Below are 22,924 nucleotides of genomic sequence, written 5' to 3' on the forward strand. Positions count from 1 at the left end.
TTTAAATAGTACAAACAGTATAAAATCCTTACGCTTATAGCTTTTGTACAGCAATTAAAACATTTTAAAATTACAGTGCAGACCATATTACAAAACAATAAAAAATAATTTTATTTATTTATTTATTAGGGCCACAGCAGCAGCATATGGAGGTTCCCCACCTAGGGGTGAATTGAAGCTGTAGCTGCCAGCCTAGGCCATAGCCACAGCAACGTCAGCTCCAAGCCGAGTCTGGGACCTACAGCATAGCTCATGGCAAGGCAGGATCCTTAACCCACTGAGTAAGGCTAAGGATCCAACCTGCGTCCTCATGCATACTAGTCAGATTCCTTTCCCTGAGGCACTGAAGGGAACTCCAAAAATAATTTTAATAGAGGAAATTAAATTGCCCCTCAGTGAGACTATGGTACTGACAGTGCCTAAGACATCTCCTGGACTGTTCAGTGACTTGAATAAATTACCCTTTTTTCCTTAAGCCTGTTTGAAGTGGATTTCCTGGGGCTTTCAACCAAGGGTTTTTCCAACAATATAGTTCATCCTCATGTTCATCCTCTGCACCATCTTCTGAACATCGGTACCCTGATCTTCAGGCTCCTCAACTAGGACACTTTTGCGTTTGGCCGCAGGCAGGCCGGAACGGGTGACGCCCTCGGGGCCCAGGGCAGGACTGTATCCCGGAGGGTCGCAGCAGGTCCTTCCCACAGGTGCCTCGGAGCCCGCATTTTCTAGCGGCTCACGTCCAATAGCAGGTGTGAGTGCACCCGGTTCTTCTCGCAACTTTCCAGCGCCAGTTTGAAATCTGAGCACGTGTAATGTACCTTCCACTCGGCCATCGCTGTCGTACTGCACAGCTTGATCCCTTGGGCTTGGTCTTACTCATCCTGAGTTCTTAGAGCCGGGTACCGAAGCACCAGAACTAATACTTGATGATTCACCGCTGAAGACACGGGCATTTGGGCTGCCCCGCCCCGATCTCCGCGCCCAGTAGATGCCAGCAAGATCCCATCTCTTACACGAGGCTAGCATTCGGCCTAAGGAAGCTCTGCGTGATTTAAAACTGTCTTGTCTCAAGATCTCCTTTAAATCTTAGGCAACCGGCGCCCTTCACCCCAGCTATTATTTCTCTCCCGGGGTTGGGGCGGCCCCTGAGCGCTGGGTTGTCCGGCACTACCTCTCCTCCGCCACCGGGGGGCAGTAAACGTGGAGCAGGGCTGCGCATGCTCTGTGTGAGGCCTCGCGCTTTGCTTACGCGATCGCCGAGTGACGGAAGCGAGTGCGTGGGGTTGTGGGAAATGTGGTTTCCCAGCCATCGGATCACGGGGGCACTTCCTCCTTAAGCTCAGAGCGGGACTTCAGCTCCCGGCCGGCTAGGGGAAGTGGGAGGGGACAAGCTAGAAGAGGGCGGGGCGAGTGAGAGAAAAGGTGGGCGGGGCCGGGGAAGGCCCAGGAAAGGGGGCGGGGCTCTGGCCGGCGGAGGCGCAGCCGCCAGCGGTCGGAGGAGCCTAAGCCGAGAGAGACCTAGACGGCGGCGGGCACGAGGGCGGGCGTTCCCGGAGTAGTCGCGCGGGAGTCGGCCACTGCCCCCGGCCTCCTTACTTTCAGGGCCCCTCCCTGTCCGCCGGGACGCGGGAGAGCCCGGCGCGCGGTGGGGGCGCGAGGTGGAGCCGGCGGGGGCGGCCAATGCGAAACTGGCTGGTGCTGCTGTGCCCGTGTGTGCTCGGGGCCGCGCTGCACCTCTGGCTGCGGCTGCGCTCCCCGCCGCCCGCCCGCGCCTCGGGGGCCGGCCCCGCAGGTGAGGTCCTGGGGCCGGGCGGGCGGGCGAGCGGCCGGCTTCTTCCACGGAGCCTGGCCGAGAGTCTGGGTTGGGGGACGGGCCGACCCGGCGGTCCCCAGATGAAACAAATGGCCCTTTTCATCTCCCCGGCGTTAACATCGGGCAAACTGGAGGGCGCTTTTCTCTCTTCGTGTCTCCGCCGTTTCTCACCTCCCGGCTTTTCTTGATGACCACAAAACCGGTGCGGACGACTGCAAGTCCTTCGGCTGTCCCCAGGCCTTTCCCGCCTGCCCGGGGAGCTGAGCCCCATGTGTCCTTCAACCCGAGGGGCAGCTGTTAACGCCCGGGGCCGGGCTCCCAGGTGGCTCTGCTCCTCCCGCAGCTGTTGGTCTTATTGGATCAGGACTTTGAGGTCTTAGGGTCCGTGGATTACGTTTTTGTGCCTTTTTAAAGAGGTGGCTGGGGTTTGCTTTTAAGGAACAACTTTGCTTTAAGAACGTACTCTGCTTTGTATTCTTTGAAAACTGTGGTTGTAAGTCGGTTAAACAAATCTAGCCATGAAATAGGGCATGGCTGCGGATGGAGTTATTCCTGAGAGTTTGGTTTGCAAAGCCTTCTAATGAATTATACACGAAAATAGCAAGTTCCTCTACGATTGTATCCATTTGCTCCAAAAGTTAGTTTCTCATGGGAAAGAACTCTTTGTTCATATTCACTTCCCAGCCTGATAAATAGAATGCTCTGCCCCACAGCCCAGTGGATTTTCTGTTAACTAATTCCACCGCTCTGAACATTGAAGGTTTCCCTTTTCTGTCTTTTTAAGGGCTTGCCCTAGGAGGTATAATAAAGCCTAGACGGCTGTTTTAAAGATGGGGAAATAGTCGTTTTGTTTTTTAACTACCTTGGGAATTTGTTCTTACCACTTCTCCCCTAGAAAGCTTTCTTATCCAATATTTTCAAGGATTAGAATTGAATATCTGAATTCTGAGATGGCTCTGTGCCTAGGAAGTATGGAAACTAATTCGGGCAGTCCTCAAAGCAATCTCATTGTTATAATTAGAGTTCTTTATTCTGGTAACAATCTCTTAAAATCCCTTTGTGTTAGAGAAGCCACGAGCTCTTTAAAAAAGGCTCTTCGTGTGACCTGAATAGAATCGAGACCCTATTTAAATGATTTAATGAAAGTGCGGTGTTACAGGGCATTTAACCTGTTAACAGATGAGGATTTTTTTTGTTTTGTTTATAGGGTTTTGTAAATGGAGCTGAGGAAAGAGTGCCATATCCATAAAATGTTCTGTAGCATCTGTTGGATTCGCCTTTAGTTTCTTTCAGTTATGTATGATGAGTGAGCTCCACTGGAGTTTAATTGTAGAGTATTCTTAGGATATTTATGACCTAAATATCTTTTAGGGTCCATAAACAAGCCAAAACCCTACATTGAAGCTTAAAACTTAGTAGGCCTGCCTGGAAATTTCTTAAGATTTTTTATTTTTTATAATGGTCACACCCACGGCATATGGAAGTTCCTTGGCCCAGGGATTGAATCCGAGCTGCAGCTGCCACCTATCAGCTGCCATGGCAGGAACTCCTTAAGTTTTTATGTTTTTTAATTTAATTTTTTTTTAATTTAATTTTTATGTTTTAGACAATTTGAAAGGTTACTTTCCATTAACAGTTATTACAAAATATTGCTATGTTCCCTGTGTTGTGCAATAAATACATCCTTGAGCCCATCTTATACGCAGTAGTTAGTACCTCCCATTCCCTACCCCTATACGCCCCCCCCCCCCACTGGTAAGCACTAATTTGTTCTCTTTATCTGTGGGTCTGCTTCTTATTTGTTATGTTCAGTAGTCTGTTGTAACTTTTAGATTCCACATATAAGTGATATCATGCAATATTTGTCTAATTTATTTCCCTTAGCATAATGTCCTCCAAGTCCATCAATGTCGCTGCAAATGGCAAAATTTTGTTCTTTCTTAAGGCTGAGTGATACTCCATTATATATATTTTTTGTTTGTTTGTTTTGTTTTGCTTTGCTTTTTTTTTTTTTTTTAGGGCTACACCTGCAGCATGTGGAAGTTCCCAGGCTAGGGATCAAATCGGAGCTCTAGCTACCGGCCTACACCACAGCCACAGCAACAGCAGATCCAAGCTGCCTCTTCGACCTGCACCACAGCTCATGGCAATGCTGGATCCTTAACCCGCTGAGGAAGGCTAGGGATTGAACCCGCAACCTCATGGTTCCTAGTCAGATTTGTTTCCGCTCAGGCACTCCTCCATTATATGTATATACCACTTCTTTATCCATTCATCTTTTGGTGGACAATTTCATTGTTTCCATATATTGATAATTGTAAATAATGGTGCTGTCAACATTGGGGTGCAAATATCTTTTCAAATTCATGTTTTTGTGTTTTTCAGATAAATTCCCAGGAGTAGAATTGCTGGATCATGTAGTAGTTCTTTTTGTTTTCTGAGGAACCTCGATACTGTTTTCTACAGTGGCTGCACCAAGTAATATTCCTACAGTGTGCAAGGGTTCCTTTTTCTCCACATCCTCACCAGCATTTGTTTTTTGTGTTCTTTTTGATGATAGTCATCTTGACAGGTGTGAAGTAATACCCCATTGTGGTTTTGATTTGCATTTCCCTCGTAATTAATAATGTTGAGCATCTTTTCCTGTGCCAGTTGTCCATCTGCATTTCCTCTTTGGAAAAAATGTCTATTCATTTCTTCTGCCCATGTATTAATTGAGTTCTTTGGGGTTTTTGGATGTCGAGTTGTATGAGATGCTTATATATGTTGGATATTAATCACTTATTGGTCATGTCATTTGCAAATATTTTCTCCCTTTTGGTATGCTGTCTTTTTGTCTTGTTGATGGGTTTTTTTTGGTTTGTTTTTTTTAGCTGTGCAAAAGCTACTAAGTTTAATTAAGGCCCCTTTACTTTAGGAGATGGATCCAAAAAAATATTGCTGTGGTTTATTTCAAAGTGTGTTCTACCTACTTTTTTGTCAAGTTTTATAATATCCAGTCTTAAATTTAGTTCTTTACTCCATTTTGAGTTTATTTTTGTATGTGGTGTTAGAGAATGTTCTGATTTCATTGTTTTACATATAGCTGTCTAGTTTCCCCAGTACCACTTATTAAAAGACCATCGTTTCCACATTGTGTATTTCTTATCTCCTTCGTCATGGATTAATCGACCGTATATGTACATGGGTCTATTTTTGGGCTCTCTGTCCTGTTCCGTTGATCTCTGTATCTGTTTTTGTGCCAGTACCATATTATTTTGATGACTGTAGCTTCATAGTACAGCCTGAGATCAGCATGATTGCTCCAGCTCTGTTATTCTTTCTCAAGATTATTTTGGCTATTGGAGATCTTTTGAGTTTCCATACACATTTTAAAGTTATTTGTTCTAGTTCTGGAAACATTGTAGCTCCGAGTCTCACCCTCTTGCTCTTCGCCTGTGCCTGTGCCCCTGGAGCCAGTCCCACCACAGTCAAGTTTCCTCCTGCAGTGCTCACAGGTCCCGGCACCCATGGCATTGCCTTTGCCCTGAGTCTGCAGTGGGCCCCTTTTGTGCTTCCTTCCTCTCAGGTAGCCTCTGTCCCCCCTGGGCCACTCCCGAGGGTGAGAGGATTACCCCTTCCCAGTGTTTTTTATTCCTGTGGAGCTCACCTCGAAGTGTTAAAAGTAACTTTGTAAAAAAAGAAAAAGAACCCCCCCCCCCCCGGGTTTTTGAGGTAAGTTTTTCCCAGTCTCTCAGTGTTTGGGCCATCCAGTGAGACCAGGCTAGATTGAGGAAACAGGAAGTAGCACTTGGAAAGGGATGGGCTATTGGTGATGAGATCAGTGCTAGTTATACAAATTAACTTTGACTTTAGGTAGAGTATTTTAATAGAAATGAAACCTTACAGACTCCTAATTTTCTTTTTTTCTTTTTTTTTTTTTTGGTCTTTTGTCTTTTGAGGGCCACCCATGGCATATGGAGGTTCCCAGGCTAGGGGTCGAATCAGAGCTATAGCCACCTGCCTTCACCATAGCCACAGCCACTCAGGCTCCAAGCCAAATCTTTAACCTACAACACAGCTCACAGCAACATTGGATCCTTAACCCCACTGAGCGAGGCCAAGGATCAAGCTGAGTCCTTATGGATACTAGTCCGGTTCATTAACCACTGAGCCGTGACGGGAACTGCCTTAACTTTCCTTTTTCACTTTGGTCCTTTGAAACTTAAAATCAGTAGAAGCATCCTGACTGCTAAAATTTCCCACAAATCCTTTTCTCACTGTGTTGACCCCAGTTCAGAATAAAACACTCCAACATCTTCACATTTCAGCCCTTATCCCCTAGGCCTAAACGGAGAGAGAAAACCCAAGATTTTAAGTACTTTTCCCTTGAATTTCCATTTTCAGTTTGGTTTTTGTTCTCTGTTCTGCCTCTTTGTCTGTCTTCTGTCTCATTAAGCCACGGCAGTATTTTTTGAAAAGGAGATTTACCTTCCCTGCATGTTAAAAATGGCTCTCTGACTTTCAGTTGATTCAGCAAATATTTGAGAACCTCCTCTGTGCCAGCTCCTGTTGCAGGGGTGGAATTACAGCAATAAGCAAGATAAAGTCCCTGCCCTCGTGCAGTTTTCAATTTAGAAAGGAAGCAGAACATAAGAATTATTAAATATCATAGAGGAGAGCAACAAAAATAAAGCAACTTGAGAGGGTGGAGATGATGTGCTGCTGTTTTAAACAGAGGAGGTCAGGCAGGACCCCTCTGAAGAGGTGGTGGTTGGGCAGAAACTGAAAGAAGTGAGTCAAGTTTGGTTAACCTGATTTGGTGTAATGTAGTGGCTTCAACAGGTGAAACACGGAGAGACCACCTGGTGAAGAGGGAGCAGAGATCCTGCTTTGAAACCCAGCACGCCTGGGCTGAGCAGAGGACAGTGAAGGCAGAGACAGCCATTGGACTGGGAAATACAGATCCAGCATATCTTTTTTGTTTGTTTGCTTGCTTTGTAGGGCCTTACCCGAGGCGTATGGAAGTTCCTGGACTAGGGTTTGAATCGGAGCTGCAGCTGCCAGCCTACACTGCAGCCACAGCCACACAGGATCTGAGCCATGACTGCGACTTTCACTACAGCTCACCGAAGTGCCTGATCCTTAACCCATTGAACGAGGCCAGGGATTAAACCTGCATCCTTTTGGGTACTGGTCGAATTCGTTACCACTGAGCCACAATGGGAACTCCCACATCCAGTATATCTTGATTCTAACATTGGTTTGTGGTAATGAATTAACAGAAATTATTTAACAATTAATTTAGAAAAATGATGTGACAAAAGAAGGTTTCTTTCTAGGATACTTGGGAAGAAGCATATCCATTCAAGAGATGCTTGGAGCCCCAGGTATTTGGTCCCTGTTCTCAGGGTACTCCATTCCAAGGTGGTTTGTGGAATGGAAACTGACAAGGGGCAAGCAGAAGGTCAAAAACAAATTGAGATTGCTTTGCAGTTTCACCTCAGGCTGGTTCATCTCAAATGACCTCTATAGGCTAATCTTGTCTCTGTGCTTCAGTTTCCTTATTTATAAAATGATGACCTCATAGGGTTATTGTGAAGATTCTGTTAATGAAACACACAGAACAGTGTCTGTTTCATGGTGATCACGTGGTGAATTTTGGAGGGGAGTATAGTGTGGTGGCTGATACCCAGGCTAATGAAATGATTGGGGAGGAATCTGACCTTGGCAAGAGCACGCTGGTTGTATGATTGTCCTTATCAGTCGATCTGTGATAAACTTGCATGTTTTCATCATTTTCAAGATTTCCACCGATTTGAGGTTGATGTCATCTGAGTGAGAATGGAAATTCTGGTCTGATTTTTAAGATGCTTTGGGCTTATTTTTAACAGTTTTGAAGTCAGCGTCCAATGGTCCTTGATAAACTTTTGGATATCCACTTTCAGTGCAGAGCCTAGCCAGTTGCCAGACTCTCAGGATACACTACACATTAAAGAAGAGAAATGTTGGTTGCGTTCAGGGAACTCGTGTGGGGTTTTAATTATTCTTGACATTATGAAGGTTTATTTATTGCTATGTATTTGCCATCTCGGAGTTGCTCAGTAATTTGAAGAAATGAATCGAGACTAAAACTGGAAGAATGACTGTGTCACCTGTAGATCGTCTGGTTACATTCCATGATGACCTTATGGTTTAAATGTTTTTCTTATAAAAGTAAAACAAGTTCTTTATAGAAAAATTTGAAATTTTTTTTTTCAAGAGGTAAGAAAATGATCTATACTGGGCAGTTTTTGAATGTACATACATATAAAACATGTTTGGGGGAATTATTTAGTATTTAAAAAAAAAAAAAATTTTTTTTTAGGGCTGCGCCTGAAGCTCATGGAAGTTCCCAGGCTAGGGGTCGAATCCAGGCTGCAGCTGCCAGCCTACATTACAGCCACAGCAATGTCAGATCCAGGCCTCATCTGAGACCTACGCTACAGCTTGTGGCAATGCCAGATCCTTAACCCACTGAGCCACAGTGAGAACTCCTAAAAATTTTTTTTTATGTGTAATATGCATTCAAAAAAGTGCATGTAAATGTGAGCTTGATGTAGTTTCACAAACTGAATACACCCAACTAATCAGCACCCAAATTAAAAACAAAACTACCAACACCTTGGGCGCTTCTGTTATGCTCCCTGCTTATCACTGCCAGGAGTGGTAACCACTATCTTGATCTTTAATGGCAGAGGTTTGCCTGCTTTTGTACTTCATGTAAATGGAACTTCATAGTATGTACATAGTTCTTATAGCCTGCTTATCTTAATATGATGTAGAACCATATTTAATGATATGTTTAAAATTAATTTTAATGGCTGCATAGTAGTCTAGCACATAGATATGCCATAATTTATTTAACTGATGCCTTATTGATGCATTGATGAGGTTTGCAGTTTTTCACTATTAAGAAATGACACTTATGAATAGAGATCTTTTAGTGCATCACTGATTATTGAGAATATATTCTTAGCCAAGGAATTGCTGGACACAACTTGTACAGTTCTGAGATATTTGATGTGTACTGGCAAATTTTCCTGCAGAATACTATACCAAATTACATTCCTACCAGCAGCATAGGAGAGTGGCCATTTCCTTGAAATAACTTTCAAAACATCCATCATTTGGGTATTATCATTTAGGAAGATATTTGTCAGTTTGAATGCAGAAGAAATTCAAGCTTGATTCCTAGTGAGACTGAATTGTTTTTCATAGGCTGGTTGGCTCTTTGTATTTCTTCTGTGAGTTACCTTTCTTTATGTCCCAGGTTTACTTCTGAGCTTTTTGTTTTTTTCCCTGTTTCCAGACATTAGACTCAAACTAGGTACCCTATACTTGCAACACTGAGCAGAGGGGGTGAAGGTGTAGAGCCCAGCACGTGAAGAGAACTAGGAAGCAGGTAGCATTCTTACACAGCATTCACTTTGAGCTTTATACTGGGTGATGCAGTACCCACAGGGTGTGTGATGATATGTAGTAGATGAAACCAGTTTTTCGGGGTTTTTTTGTTTTTTTTGTGTGTGTGTGTGTGTCTTTTTAGGGCTGTACCCGTGGCTTATGGAGAGTCCCAGGCTAAGGGTCAAATCTGAGCTGTAGACACTGGCCTGTGCCACAGCCACAGCCACGTCAGATCCAAGCCGCCTCTGCGACCTGTACCACAGCTCACAGCAATGCCAGGTCCTTAATCCACTGAGCAAGGCCAGGGATCAAACCTTCATCCTCTTGGATGCTGCTCAGATTCCTTTCTGCTGAGCCATGACAGGAACTTCCCAAACCAGTATTTAAGTTGAGAGATAATTGACAAGTTACATTGGTTTTAGGTATGGAGTATAATGATTCATTGTATGTATATATTCTGAAACGATCACCACAATATGTATAGTTAACATCTGTCACCACACATAGTAATACATTTTTTTTCTGGGATGAGAATTAAGATCTACTCTAACAATATTATAATACAGAACAATATTAGGATAGTCACCATGCTGTACATTATATCCCCATGACTTATTTATTTTATAACTGGAAGTTTGTAACTTTTGACCCCTTTTACCCATTATGCCCACCCTCCGTCCAGCCTCTGGAAAACACCAGATTTGTATTTGTCTCGTGTTAAGATTCTATGTAAAAATGAGATCTTACATTATTTGTCTGTCTGTATCTAGCTTATTTCACTTAGTGCAATGCTCTCAGGGTCTGTCCATGTTGTTGCAAATGGCAAAGTTTCCTTTTTTAAAGAAAGATTTCATTGTGCATATAAAACGCATTTTCTTGGAGTTCCCATTGTGGCCCACTAGAAACAAATCTTCATAGTATCCATGAGGACGCGGGTTCAATCCCTGGCCTCGTTCAGTGGGTTAAGGATCCAGTGTTGCTGTGAGCTGTGGTGTAGGTCGCAGACGCAACTCGGATCCCGTGTGGTGTGGCTGTGGCTGTGGCGTAGGACGGCGGCTACAGTCCAATTGGACATGCTGCGAGTGCGGCCCTAAAAAGGAAGAGAAAGAAAGAAAACACATTTTCTTTATTCATTCATCCATCAATGGACGTTTAGCCACCTAAGTCCTTGTCTTGGCTATTGAATATAATAAGGCTGCAGTAGGAATTCCCTGGTGGCCTAGTTGTTAAGGATCTGGCATTGTCACTGCTGTGGCATGGGTCCGATCCCCAGCCTAGGAACTTTTGTATGCCATAGGCGCAGCCAAAAAAAAAAAAAATGCTGCAATAAACATCTCCATGTTCACTATCATGCATATATCATCCCCGTTCATACATATTTTCTAGTGAATGTTTTCTTTTCTTTCGGGTGAATACCCAGAAGTGGTTTTGCTAGATTGTAAGGTGGTTCTGTTTTTAATTTTTTAAAGATTCCCCATACTGTTTCTCATAGTGGCTGTATCAGCATACATTCCCACCAGCAGTGCGCAGGAGCTACCTTTTCTCTGCCTCCTCACCGACACTTGCTATTTTTTGCCTTGTTGCTAATTGCCATTCTGTGAGGTGTGGTGAGGTTTTTAGTGGTTTTGATTTGCATTTCCCTGATGCTAAGTATGCTGAGCACCTTTTCCCGTACCTGGTGACAGTCTGTATGTCTTTGGAAAAACGTCCATTTAGATCCTCTGCCCAGTTTTTTAAAATTAAATTTTATTGGGATATAGTTGATTGACAGTGTTGTGTTAGTTTTAGTGTACAGCCCTCTGCCCAATTTTATGTTGTGAGCCACAGGGGAAGTCCTCTGCCCAGTTTTAAAATGAGATTCTTTGGGTTTTTGCTATGGAGTTGGAAGAGTTTTTTTAATATATTTTTGGATATTATTCAGATATATGATTTATAAGTATTTTCTCCTGTTTGGTAGGTTGTCTTTTTATTTTGTTGATGATTTCCTTTGTTGTGCAGGAAGCTTTTTAGTTTGATGTAGTTCCACTTATTTATTTTTGTTTTTTACTCCTTTGTTTCTAATGTCAAATCTTAAAAAAATCATTACCAAGACCAACATCAAGGAGCTCACTGTCTGTTTCCTTATAGGAGATTTATGGTGTCATGTCTTATGTTTGAGTTTTCAGTCCATTTTGAGTTGATTTTTGTGTGTGGCATAAGTTAGTGGTCCAGTTTTCATTCTTTTACATGTAGTTGCCTAGTGTTCCCAGCATCACTTATTTAAGAGACTCTCCTTTCCCTGTTGTATATTCTTGGCTTCTTTGTTGTAAATGAATTGACCATATATGCATGGGTATGTTTCTGGGCTTTCTATTCTGTTCCATTGATCTGGATGTCTGTTTTAATGCCAAAACTGTGCTGTTTTGATTATTGTAGCTTCTTAATCATAGTTTGTTTTTGTGTTTTTGTTTTTCTTTTTTGGCCACCCCACAGCCTATGGAGCTCCCTAGCTAGGGATCAGATCCAAGCTGCAGCTGTGGCAGCACTGGATCCTTAACCCACTGTGCCAGGCCAGGCTTTGAACCTGTGTCCCAGTGCTCAAGAGACGCTGCCAATCCTGTTGTGCCACAGCAGGAACTCCTTAATATAGTTTGTTGGTGTGGTTGGTGCTTCCTGCTTTATTGTTCTTTCTCCAGATTGCTTTGGCTATTCTTTGTAGTTGCCTACAAATTTTAGGATTTTTCTATGAAAAATGCCGTTAGAATTTTGATGGAGCTGTCACTGAATCTGTAGATTGCTTTAGGTCATAGGGCCGTTTTAATAATGTTAATTCTTCTGACCCATGAGCATGGAATGTCTTTTGTTTGTGTATTCTTCAGTTTATCTCATCAGTGTCTTGTCCTTTTCAGTGTACAGGTCTTTTACCACCTTGGTTAAATTTACTCCTAGGTATTTTATTCTTTTTGATGCAATTAAAACTGGGGTTGTTTCTTAATTTTTTTTTTTTTTATCTTTTTAGAGCCACACCCACGGCATGTGGAGGTTCGCAAGCTAGGGGTCAAATCAGACCTATAGCTGCCAGCCTGTGGCACAGCCACAGAAACACCAGATCTGAGCCATGTCTGCAACCTACACCACAGCTCACAGCAATGCCAGATCCTCAACCCACTGAGCAAGGCCAGGGATTGAACTGCATCCTCATGGATGCTAGTCAGACTTGTTTCCGCTGAACCACAACAGGAACTCCTAATTTTTCTTTCTGATAGTTTGTTATTATATATAAATACAGCTTTTTTAAAATATTGATTATGTATCCTATAACTTTACTAAATTTGTTTATTAGTTCTAAGAGTTTTTCGGTCGCGTTTTTAGAAGCCTGTTTTCCACTATATATCTGGAAGTAATAGAAGTTCTCGAAAAGGCCAAGATCTGCCGTGCACTTCTCTTCTGCAAGAAAAAGAGAAATGCATGTAAAGTAAAGCAGTTCAGTAGAAGCAGCTTAGACATGGATTAGAAGCAGAGAGGACTGGCTCTGGCAGAGAGAGGTGGAATAAGATCAAAAAGTACTTTACAGTGATAATCCATGAGATTTTCACATACCACATGGTTATCTTCCTGTCTATTTATTTATTTTTAGAAAAACCTTACGGAGAAACCATTAGGATACACTTGTAGGATCAGGTGAAAGATAAGAATCTGAATTGAAGCTGTGGCTAGAATTAATGATGACAGAGATAGATTTGAGAAAAGTTTTAAGAAGATTTTGTCATCAAGAAAAGGTTAAATTATGTCTTGTAATCCACCTCTAAGAGATTTCTTTTGCTTACCCATCAAAAACAGGGTGGTGATGTTTGGCATTTAAAGGGATGTTTCACTTATTTTGAAATGTTACTTTTGTGCAGCAGCCTTGTTTTCTCATGATGTCAGATAAATGAGGCATTTAGGGTACATAAAATTTTTTGCTCTACTAATCTTTTTTTTTTTTTCCCACTGTACAGCAAGGGGGTCAGGTTATCCTTACATGTATACATTACAATTACATTTTTCCCCCACCCTTTCTTCTGTTGCAATATGAGTATCTAGACAAAGTTCTCAATGCTATTCAGCAGGATCTCCTTGTAAATCTATTCTAAGTTGTGTCTGATAAGCCCAAGCTCCCGATCCCTCCCACTCCCTCCCCCTCCCATCAGGCAGCCACAAGTCTCTTCTCCAAGTCCATGATTTTCTTTTCTAAGGAGATGTTCATTTGTGCTGGATGTTAGATTCCAGTTATAAGTGATATCATATGGTATTTGTCTTTGTCTTTCTGGCTCAGTTCACTCAGTATGAGATTCTCTAGTTCCATCCATGATGCTGCAAATGGCATTATGTCATTCTTTTTTATGGCTGAGTAGTATTCCATTGTGTATATATACCACATCTTCCGAATCCAATCATCTGTCGATGGACATTTGGGTTGTTTCCATGTCCTGGCTATTGTGAATAGTGCTGCAGTGAACATGCGGGTGCATGTGTCTCTTTTAAGTAGAGTTTTGTCCGGATATATGCCCAAGAGTGGGATTGCAGGGTCATATGGAAGTTCTATGTATAGATTTCTAAGGTATCTCCAAACTGTTCTCCATAGCGGCTGTACCAGTTGACATTCCCACCAACAGTGCAGGAGGGTTCCCTTTTCTCCACAGCCCCTCCAGCACTTGTTATTTGTGGATTTATTAATGATGGCCATTCTGACTGGTGTGAGGTGGTATCTCATGGTAGTTTTGATTTGCATTTCTCTTATAATCAGCGATGTTGAGCATTTTTTCATGTGTTTGCTGGCCATCTGTATATCTTCTTTGGAGAAATGTCTATTCAGGTCTTTTGCCCATTTTTCCATTGATTGATTGGCTTTTTTGCTGTTGGGTTGTATAAGTTCTTTATATATTCTAGAGATTAAGCCCTTGTCGGTTGCATCATTTGAAACTATTTTCTCCCATTCTGTAAGTTGTCTTTTTGTTTTCTTTTTGGTTTCCTTTGCTGTGCAAAAGCTTTTCAGTTTGATGAGGTCCCATGGGTTTATTTTTGCTCTAATTTCTATTGCTTTGGGAGACTGCCCTGGGAAAATATTCATGATGTTGATGTCAGAGAGTATTTTGCCTATGTTTTTTTCTAGGAGTTTGATGGTGTCCTGTCGTATATTTAAGTCTTTCAGCCATTTGGAGTTTATTTTTGTTCATGGTGTGAGGGTGTGTTCTAGTTTCATTGCTTTGCATGCAGCTGTCCAGGTTTCCCAGCAATGCTTGCTGAATAGACTTTCTTTTTCCCATTCTATGTTCTTGCCTCCCTTGTCAAAGATTAATTGACCATAGGTGTCAGGGTTTATTTCCGGATTCTCTATTCTGTTCCATTGGTCTGTCTGTCTGTTTTGATACCAGAACCACACTGTTTTGATGACTGTGGCTTTGTAGTATTTCTTGAAGTCTGGGAGAGTCATGCCCCCTGCATGGTTTTTGTTTCTCAGGATTGCTTTGGCGATTCTGGGTCTTTTGTGGTTCCATATAAATGTTTGGATTGTTTGTTCTAGTTCTGTGAAAAATGTCATGGGTAATTTGATAGGGATTGCATTGAATCTGTAGATTGCTTTGGGTAGTATGGCCATTTTTACAATATTGATTTTCCCAATCCAGGAACATGGACTATCTTTCCATTTCTTTACATCTTCTTTGATTTCTTTGATTAAAGTTTTATAGTTCTCGGCATATAGGTCCTTTACCTCCTTGGTCAGGTGTATTTCGAGGTATTTGATTTTGTGAGGTGCAATTTTAAAAGGTATTATATTTTTGTATTCCTTTTCTAATATTTCATTGCTGGTATACAGAAATGCAACTGACTTCTGAATGTTAATCTTATATCCTGCTACTTTGCTGAATTGATTAATCAGTTCAAGGAGTTTTGGGGTTGAGTCCTTAGGGTTTTCTATGTATAGTATCATGTCATCTGCATACAGTGACAGTTTGATCTCTTCTCTTCCTATATGGATGCCTTTTATTTCTTTTGTTTGTCTAATTGCTGTGGCTAGGACTTCCAAAACTATGTTGAAGAGCAGTGGTGAGAGTGGGCATCCCTGTCTTGTTCCAGATTTGAGTGAGAAGGCTTTCAGTTTTTCCCCATTGAGTATTATATTTGCTGTGGGTTTATCATAAATGGCTTTGATTATATTCAGGAATGTTCCCTCTATACCCAGTTTGGTGAGGGTCTTGATCATGAATGGATGTTGAACTTTGTCAAATGCTTTTTCTGCGTCTATTGAGATGATCAACTTTTTTTTTGTTAATGTGGTGTATGATGCTGATTGATTTGCGTATGTTGAACCATCCTTGTGAACCTGAGATGAACCCAACCTGGTCATGGTGTATAATTTTTTTGATATGTTGTTGGATTCGGTTAGCTAAGATTTTGTTGAGAATTTTTGCATCTATATTCATCAATGATATTGGGCGATAGTTTTCTTTTTTGGTGGTATCTCTCTCTGGTTTTGGAATGAGGGTGATGGTGGCATCATAGAATGTCTTTGGGAGTATTCCTTCTTCTTCAACCTTTTGAAAGAGTTTAAGGAGGATGGGCACCAATTCCTCTTTATATGTTTGATAGAATTCACCTGTGAAGCCATCTGGTCCTGGACTTTTATTTGTAGGGAGTGATTTTATGACCTCTTCAATTTCATTTCTAGTGATGGGTCTGTTCAGTTGGTCTGTTTCTACTTGATTCAGTTTTGGCAAGCTGTAAGATTCTAGAAAATTGTCCATTTCTTCCAGATTGTCAAACTTGTTGCCATATAGTTGTTCATAGTATTCTCCTATGGTTTTTTGTATTTATGCTGTATCCGTTGTGATTTCTCCTTTTTCATTTATAATTTTGGTTATTTGGGTTCTTTCTCTCCTCTTTTTAGTGAGTCTGGCCAGGGGTTTGTCAATTTTGTTTACCTTTTCAAAGAACCAGCTCTTGGTTTTATTAATTTTCTCTATTGTTTTTTGAGTCTCTATTTTATTGATTTCGTCTTTGATCTTTATAATTTCTTTCCTTCTGCTGACTTTAGGACTTTTTTGTTCTTCTTTTTCTAATTCATTTAGGTGGAGGGTTAAGTTGTCAATTTGGGATCTTTCTTCTTTTTGGAGAAAGGCCTGGATTGCTATAAATTTCCCTCTGAGCACTGCTTTCGCAGCATCCCATAGATTTTGAGAGGTTGTGTCTTCATTATCATTTGTTTCAAGGTAGTTTTTAATTTCCTTCTTGATTTCCTCATTGACCCATTGGTTTTTTAGTAGCATGTTGTTTAGTCTCCATGTAGTAGGTTTTTTCTCTTTCCTTTTCCCATGGTTGATTTCTAATTTCATGGCATTGTGGTCAGAGAAGATACTTGAGATAATTTCTATGCTCCTAAATTTATTGAGGTTAGCTTTGTGTCCCAATATGTGGTCGATTCTTGAGAATGTTCCATGAGCATTTGAGAAGAATGTGTATTCTGAATTTTTTTGGATGTAGTGTCCTGAAGATATCAATTAAGTCTAACTTTTCTATTGTTTCCTTTAGGATCTCTGTTGCTTTATTGGTTTTCTGTCTAGAGGATCTGTCCATTGATGTGAGGGGGGTATTAAGGTCTCCTACTATGATTGTATTCTCATCAATATCTCCCTTTATGTCTGTTAATATTTGTTGTATGTGTCTGGGTGCTCCTGTATTTGGGGCATATATGTTGACAATAGTAACATCCTCTCCTTGGATGGATCCCTTAATCATTAAGTAGTGTCCTTCTTTGTCTTTCTTTATGTCTTTTGTTTTAAAGTCTATTTTGTCTGATATGAGTGTTGCGACTCCTGCTTTTCTGTCATGTCTATTGGCGTGAAATATTTTTCCCCACCCTTTCACTTTCAATCTATATGTATCTTTTGTCCTAAGGTGAGTTTCTTGTAGGCAGCATATTGAAGGTTTTTGCCTTTTTATCCACTCAGCCACTCTGTGTCTTTTGATTGGGGCGTTCAGTCCATTGACATTTAAGGTGATAATTGATAGATGATTATTTATTGCCATTTGAACCTCGTGTTCCAGTTGATTCTATGGTTCTCCATTCTTCCTTTCTTTTTTTTTTTTTTTTTTTTTTTTTTTTTTGGTTGGATGGTCTCCTGTTATTATCTGCTTGAGTGTATTTTTTTTTCATTTTTTGCAAATGCAATATTTGGTTTTGGCTTGTGGTTGCCCTGTTTTTTAAGTATGCTAACCCCTTCCCATAATTGTGTGTTTTAGCCTGATGGTCCTGTAAGTTCAAACACTTCATTGCTATATTAAAATTAAGAAGAGAAACATACAAACAAACAAAAAGGGTTATTTACTTCCTAACATCCCTTGCGCACATTTTATGGTTTTGATGACTCTTTTTTCTTTTTAATTTTATTTTGTTTGAAGCATGTTCATGATTAAATCTGTATGCTGGCTTATTTGAGTGACTGCTCTCTGATTGCGGTTTCCTCAGTCCTAGTTCTTCCTCTTCTTCTTTTTTTTTTTTTTTTTTTTTTTTCTTTTTTCTTCCCTTTCCTTCCTTTCTTTTTGGTTTAGAGAAGCCCTTTCAATATTTCCTTTAACCTGGGTTTTGTGTTGCTGTATTCTTTAAGTTTTTGTTTGTTGGGAAAAATTTTTATTTCCCCTTCTATTTTAAATGATATTCTTGCTGGATAGAGTATTCTAGGTTGCATATTTTTTCCTTTTAGCACTTTAAATATCTCTTGCCATTCCCTCCTGGCCTGTAGTGTTTCTGTAGAGAAATCAGCTGATATTCTTATGGGGGTTCCCTTGTAGGTAATATTCTGTTTTTCTCTTGCTGCCTTTAGGATCCTCTCTTTATCACTAACTTTTGCCATTTTTATTATGATGTGTCTTGCTGTGGGTTCAGTTTGTTTGGGGCCCTCTGTGCTTCTTGTATCTTGAATCCAGTATCCTTTAGATTTGGGAAGTTTCCATCGATAATTTCTTCAAATATATTTTCCATCCCCTTATCTTTTTCTACTCCTTCTGGAATTCCTATTATGCGTAGATTGGCCCGCTTTATATTATCCCATAGGTCTCTTATATTGCTTTCCAGTTTTTTGATTCGGTTTTCTGTCTGCTGACCGGATTGGGTGATTTCCATTATTCTATCTTCCATATCACTGATTCGTTCTTCTGCATTATTCATTCTGGTTTTTACTGCCCTTAGTTCAGTTTGCATCTCTGCAAATGAATGTTCTAGTTTTTCTTGGCTCCTCCTTATATTTTCTAGTTCCTTTCTGAGGGTATCTGCATTACTGTTCATATCTTCTCTTAATTCCTTCAGTATTTTCACTATTTCTCTTTTGAACTCCAGGTCTGTCAGACTGCAGAGATCTGTTTCATTGTTGACTGTTTTAGGTGAGTTCTCCTGTTGGTTTGACTGGGGGTGGTTTCTCAGCTTCTGCATCTTGCTTGTTGTTTTCTTTCTCCTGAGGGAGTTGTACTCTCCGTGATCGGGCAGTGTTTGCCTTGTCACTGCCGTGGAATATTTCCTGAGGGCTGGCGTTGTTGGTCAATCTTTTTTGAGGCAGTGTGGCTTTTCTGGAGTGTTGATGGGGCTAACAGTGTTTCTTTGAAGCAAAGGAGGACTTCTTGAGGGCAGACAGGACTGGGAGGTCCACACCACGATGGTAGCAGATTTCACTTGGTCATGCAGAGCTTACTCTGGTGTTTTTAGGCTGTGGGGTTCTTGCAGGGGGTTGGCGGTGTTGGGCAGCTGTTCCTCAGGAGTGCAGCACCCCCTGGGGGCTGGAGCAGCTATCTGGGTCACTGAGAACCTAAGAGGCTCTTCCCTAGGGCAGCCCAACTCAGAAGGACAGCCTGAGAATGTAGGTGGATCTTTTCACAGTCTGGCCGAGCTTGTTGCAGCTTTTCTGGGCTGCAGGGGCTCTTCTAGGGGGCTGGTGGTGCTGAGCAGCTATTCCATGGGAGTGGGGCACCCCCTAGGGGCTTGGGTGGGTAGCAGGGCCACTGGAAACCCAAGAGGCTCCTCTCCAGGGCAGCCCGACTCAGAAAGACCGTCTGAGATCTTTTCCCAACTCGGCCGAGCTTGTTGCAGCTTTTCTGGGCTGCAGGGGGTCCTGCCTGGAGCTGGCAGTCCTATGCAGCTGATCCACTAGGGCACCCCCTGGGGGCTTGGGCGGGTAGCAGGGCCGTTGGAAACTGAAGAGGCTCCTCCCCGGGGCAGCCCGACTCAGAAAAACCATCCGAGAATTAGGCAGATCTATTCACTGCCTGGCTAGGCTTGTTCTAGCTTTTCTGGGCTGCAGGCCTTTTCTCAGGGGCTGGTGGTGTTTGGTGCTGCTCTGCGGAAGTGTAGCCCCTCCAAAGGGCAGGCAGGCCTGTGCATGGACAGCCCCTGCGGTGGTAGGCTTCAGGCAATTGTTGAGGCCAGCCCTCCCGGATGGCAGGCAGCCCCAGGTTCTGTGAGAGCGTAGGGGGTGGCGGGGGTGGGGGGAGGGGATGCACTGGGAAGCACAGCTTTCAGCTAGCTAGCGGGCCTGTAAGCTTGCTGTGGCGTGGGGGGTATTCTATGGGGACCCACCCCTTCTTCTCTCCCCTCCCCAGCATGGGTGCAGACCAGGCTCTTCTCCCAGGTTCCCTCTGATTCGGCTTTCCACTTCCCCGCCCCTAGAGTATTGCTCCCTTCCTCTGCGACAGCTTTGTTTTCTAGTCTCCCAGGCAGTCTCTGCCCGGTCAAATGGTTTCTAGACCTCCCAAGCAGTTTCCCCTCCGCCCCGCCCCCCCAGCCCGGGGACTAACCTCTGGACCCTAGGCCTCGGTGCCCAGCCCCCACCCAGGCGTCCCCCGGCCCTTTCCCGGGGACTAACCTCTGGAGCCGAGGATTCGGTGCCCAGCCCCCACCCAGGCGTCTCAATTTTTGGTGACTGTGCCCCTAGTTCAGATGGTCCGTTTGGTTCTTGATCGGCTTTTTCCTACTCCAACTTACTGCTACACTCTTCTCTGCATCTGGAGATTCCTCCGGTTCGTTTGGTCTTTCCCCCGTGTAGGTGACTTTCCAGGGTGCGGGATCCCTTTCTCCTCCGCAGTTCCCTTTCGGGAGTGCCCGTCCCGCTCGGATTCACCTTCTCTCACTCTCCTATTTTCTCCCGTTCTGCCCAGTAATGTCACGAACTTCTTGCCGTTATTGGAGTTTAGGTTCTTCTGCCAGCGATTTGTTGCTGTTCTGTACGAGTCATTTATTCTGTAGATGTGCTTTTTGTGTTGTGTTTGTGGGAGAGGGCGAGCGTGTCCCCCAACTCCTCCGCCATCTTGTCCTCTCTTGCTCTATTAATCTTTTAAAGCTTGGTACTCTTTGAGAAGAAATTTTGAAACAGTGTCTAGAGACTTTTTTTTTTTATATCACTTTTCTCTGATTTTAGGAAACTGAGGTACAAGGATTTTCAGTAACTTCTTACTGATATTTTGCAGCATGTTGGCTAGTGAGTCAGTTTCACATATGTCTGGTTACTGCACTTGCCTCACTCCTGTCAGTAAAATGTACCGACTACTAGTATTTCTCCGGGGAAAAGAAAGGAGGGGAGTGGGTTGTCTTTGAGAATTTTACATAAGCAATTAAATTATACTCCCTTAAAGAAATATCATATTTTCGTTGTTGTTTTGATTGGCCACATAGAACCTATGGCATCTAAAAATATGCGTTTAATGTAGTAAAGATCCCTGGCCTTTAGTAATTTATTTTTGGAAACATTTTAGATCAGTTTCCACCACTGGAAAACAAGATGAAATGAGATCCCTTAATCAGAGCTGTATATAAGCTCATGGCTCTCAAGCTTTGAAACTGATGGCGAAAAACAGGGACAAAATATCTTTCCCTCTGCCTTTTTCTAATGACAGATTTTAAAATGTAATCCTGCCCACTTAATATGACAGTAGAAAATGACTCCATTTATTTTTCACTAGGAATATTTCTCTCCTTCATTCTTTGGACTATTTAAGTGATAAATGTTTGCTGGATATAGAATTTATTGGCATAGATAAGGGTTCTGATTCTTTCCAGCATGGTTTTTCTTCAGCTTCATGTCCCAAACTTCATGGCTAATATTAATGTAGGTCTTCACGTTTGAAAGCACATTTGTTGCCATTGAATGCCTACTTTTTGGCCCAGGACCAAACCAGGACCTGCATACACATTGTCTTATTTAATTTTTACAGCAACTCTCTGAGAACTATTATTACACACATTTCTACTTAAGGAAACTGAGGTTCAAGAAGTTAAATAACTTTTGTAGTTAATATAAAGAGCCAGCATTCTGACTCCAGCCTAATTGCCTCTCACTGCCTATTACTGTGTGGTTTATGCCACATTGACTTTTTTTTTTTTTAGGGCCACACCTGCAGCATATGAAAGTTCCCAGGCTAGGGGTCTTATCTGAGCTGCAGCTGCCAGCCTACCTACACCACACCTGCAACACCTGATCCATATCCTGCTGAGCGAGGCCAGGGATCAAACCCACTTCCTCATGGATACTAGTTGGGTTCGTTAACCACTGGAGCCACGAAAGGACCTCTCACATTGACTTTCCAACTTGATTTTTTTTTTTTTTTTTTTTTTTTGTCTTTTTGCCATTTCTTGGGCCACTCCTGTGGCATATGGAGGTTCACAGGCTAGGGGTCTAATCAGAGATGTAGCCCAGCCTACACCACAGCAACACCAGATCAGAGCTGCGTCTGCGATCTACACCACAGCTCACGGCAACGCTGGATCCTTAACCCACTGAGCAAGGCCAGGGAACGAACCCACAACCTCATGGTTCCTAGTTGGATTCGTTAACCACTGCGCCATGATGGGAACTCCTCCAAATTGATTATCAGAGACATCTTATTTGTTTTCAAGGATTTATGTACATAGGTGAACATGAATATGTACATAAGAGTGGAAGCAAAGAGACTCTACACCAAAACGTTAGTAGTTGTTATTTCTGGTTGGTGAGTGTTTGAGTGCTTTAAAAATTTTTTCTTTGTATTTATGTGTATTTTCTATAAACATTTATATTGTACTAAACATTTTTGTGTTACCTATTGAACTTAAAAGTAACTGAGACATGACAATTCCAATTTATTGTTGCTTGTTTCTAGATCAATCGGCCTTATTTCCTCCATGGAAATCTAGTCACTATGATGTGGTAGTTGGCGTGCTGTCAGCTCGCAATAACCATGAACTTCGCAATGTGATAAGGGGCACCTGGCTGAAGCATTTATTACAACATCCAGCATTAAGTCAACGGTAGGTTTCCTGAGTTCATGCCTTGCTTGATGTATGGAATAATTGTTGTGAGAAACCTCTTTGTGGATAGTCATGTTAGTTCAGATATGGGGCCTCCTTTTCTGGGAGAAATGGCTACTTTATTTTGCTTTTCCTCCATATAGTTGGGCCCCCAAAGTAAAGGTTTAAGTAGAAAGATAGTTGGAGAAGAATATTTTCATTGGTTAACATACGTAGTCTTTAGAGATACCTAATTTGGTTTGTTTGCTTGCTTTTGTTTTTCGGCTTTGGGGGTTTTTTACTTTAATTTTGAGTAACAGTTCTTAGAGTTCCTGTTGTGGCTCAGTGGTAACGAACCTGACTGGTATCCGTGAGGATGCGGGTTTGATTCTTGGCCCCGCTCAGTGGGTCGGGGGTCCCACATT

General features: G+C 42.3%; 1 protein-coding gene across 2 annotated transcripts in view; it reads left to right on the forward strand.

Moving 5' to 3' along the window:
- Positions 1-1,447: 1,447 nt before the first annotated feature.
- The window catches only part of B3GALNT2 (beta-1,3-N-acetylgalactosaminyltransferase 2), a 68,572-nt gene continuing 47,095 nt past the window's right edge, over positions 1,448-22,924 (forward strand). For both annotated transcript variants that reach the window (XM_021074398.2, XM_084996901.1), the window contains exons 1-2: positions 1,448-1,792; positions 22,373-22,520. In XM_021074398.2, the coding sequence (XP_020930057.2) occupies positions 1,681-1,792; positions 22,373-22,520 (260 nt within the window). In that variant the 5' untranslated portion in view covers positions 1,448-1,680. The remainder of the gene's footprint in view (positions 1,793-22,372; positions 22,521-22,924) is intronic.

Source organism: Sus scrofa, chromosome 14, assembly GCF_054392235.1.
Source record: "Sus scrofa isolate SSC_HxYL_T2T_F1_AM1 chromosome 14, Sscrofa_HxYL_maternal_Yorkshire_Landrace_v2.0, whole genome shotgun sequence".
Lineage (NCBI taxonomy): Eukaryota > Metazoa > Chordata > Mammalia > Artiodactyla > Suidae > Sus > Sus scrofa.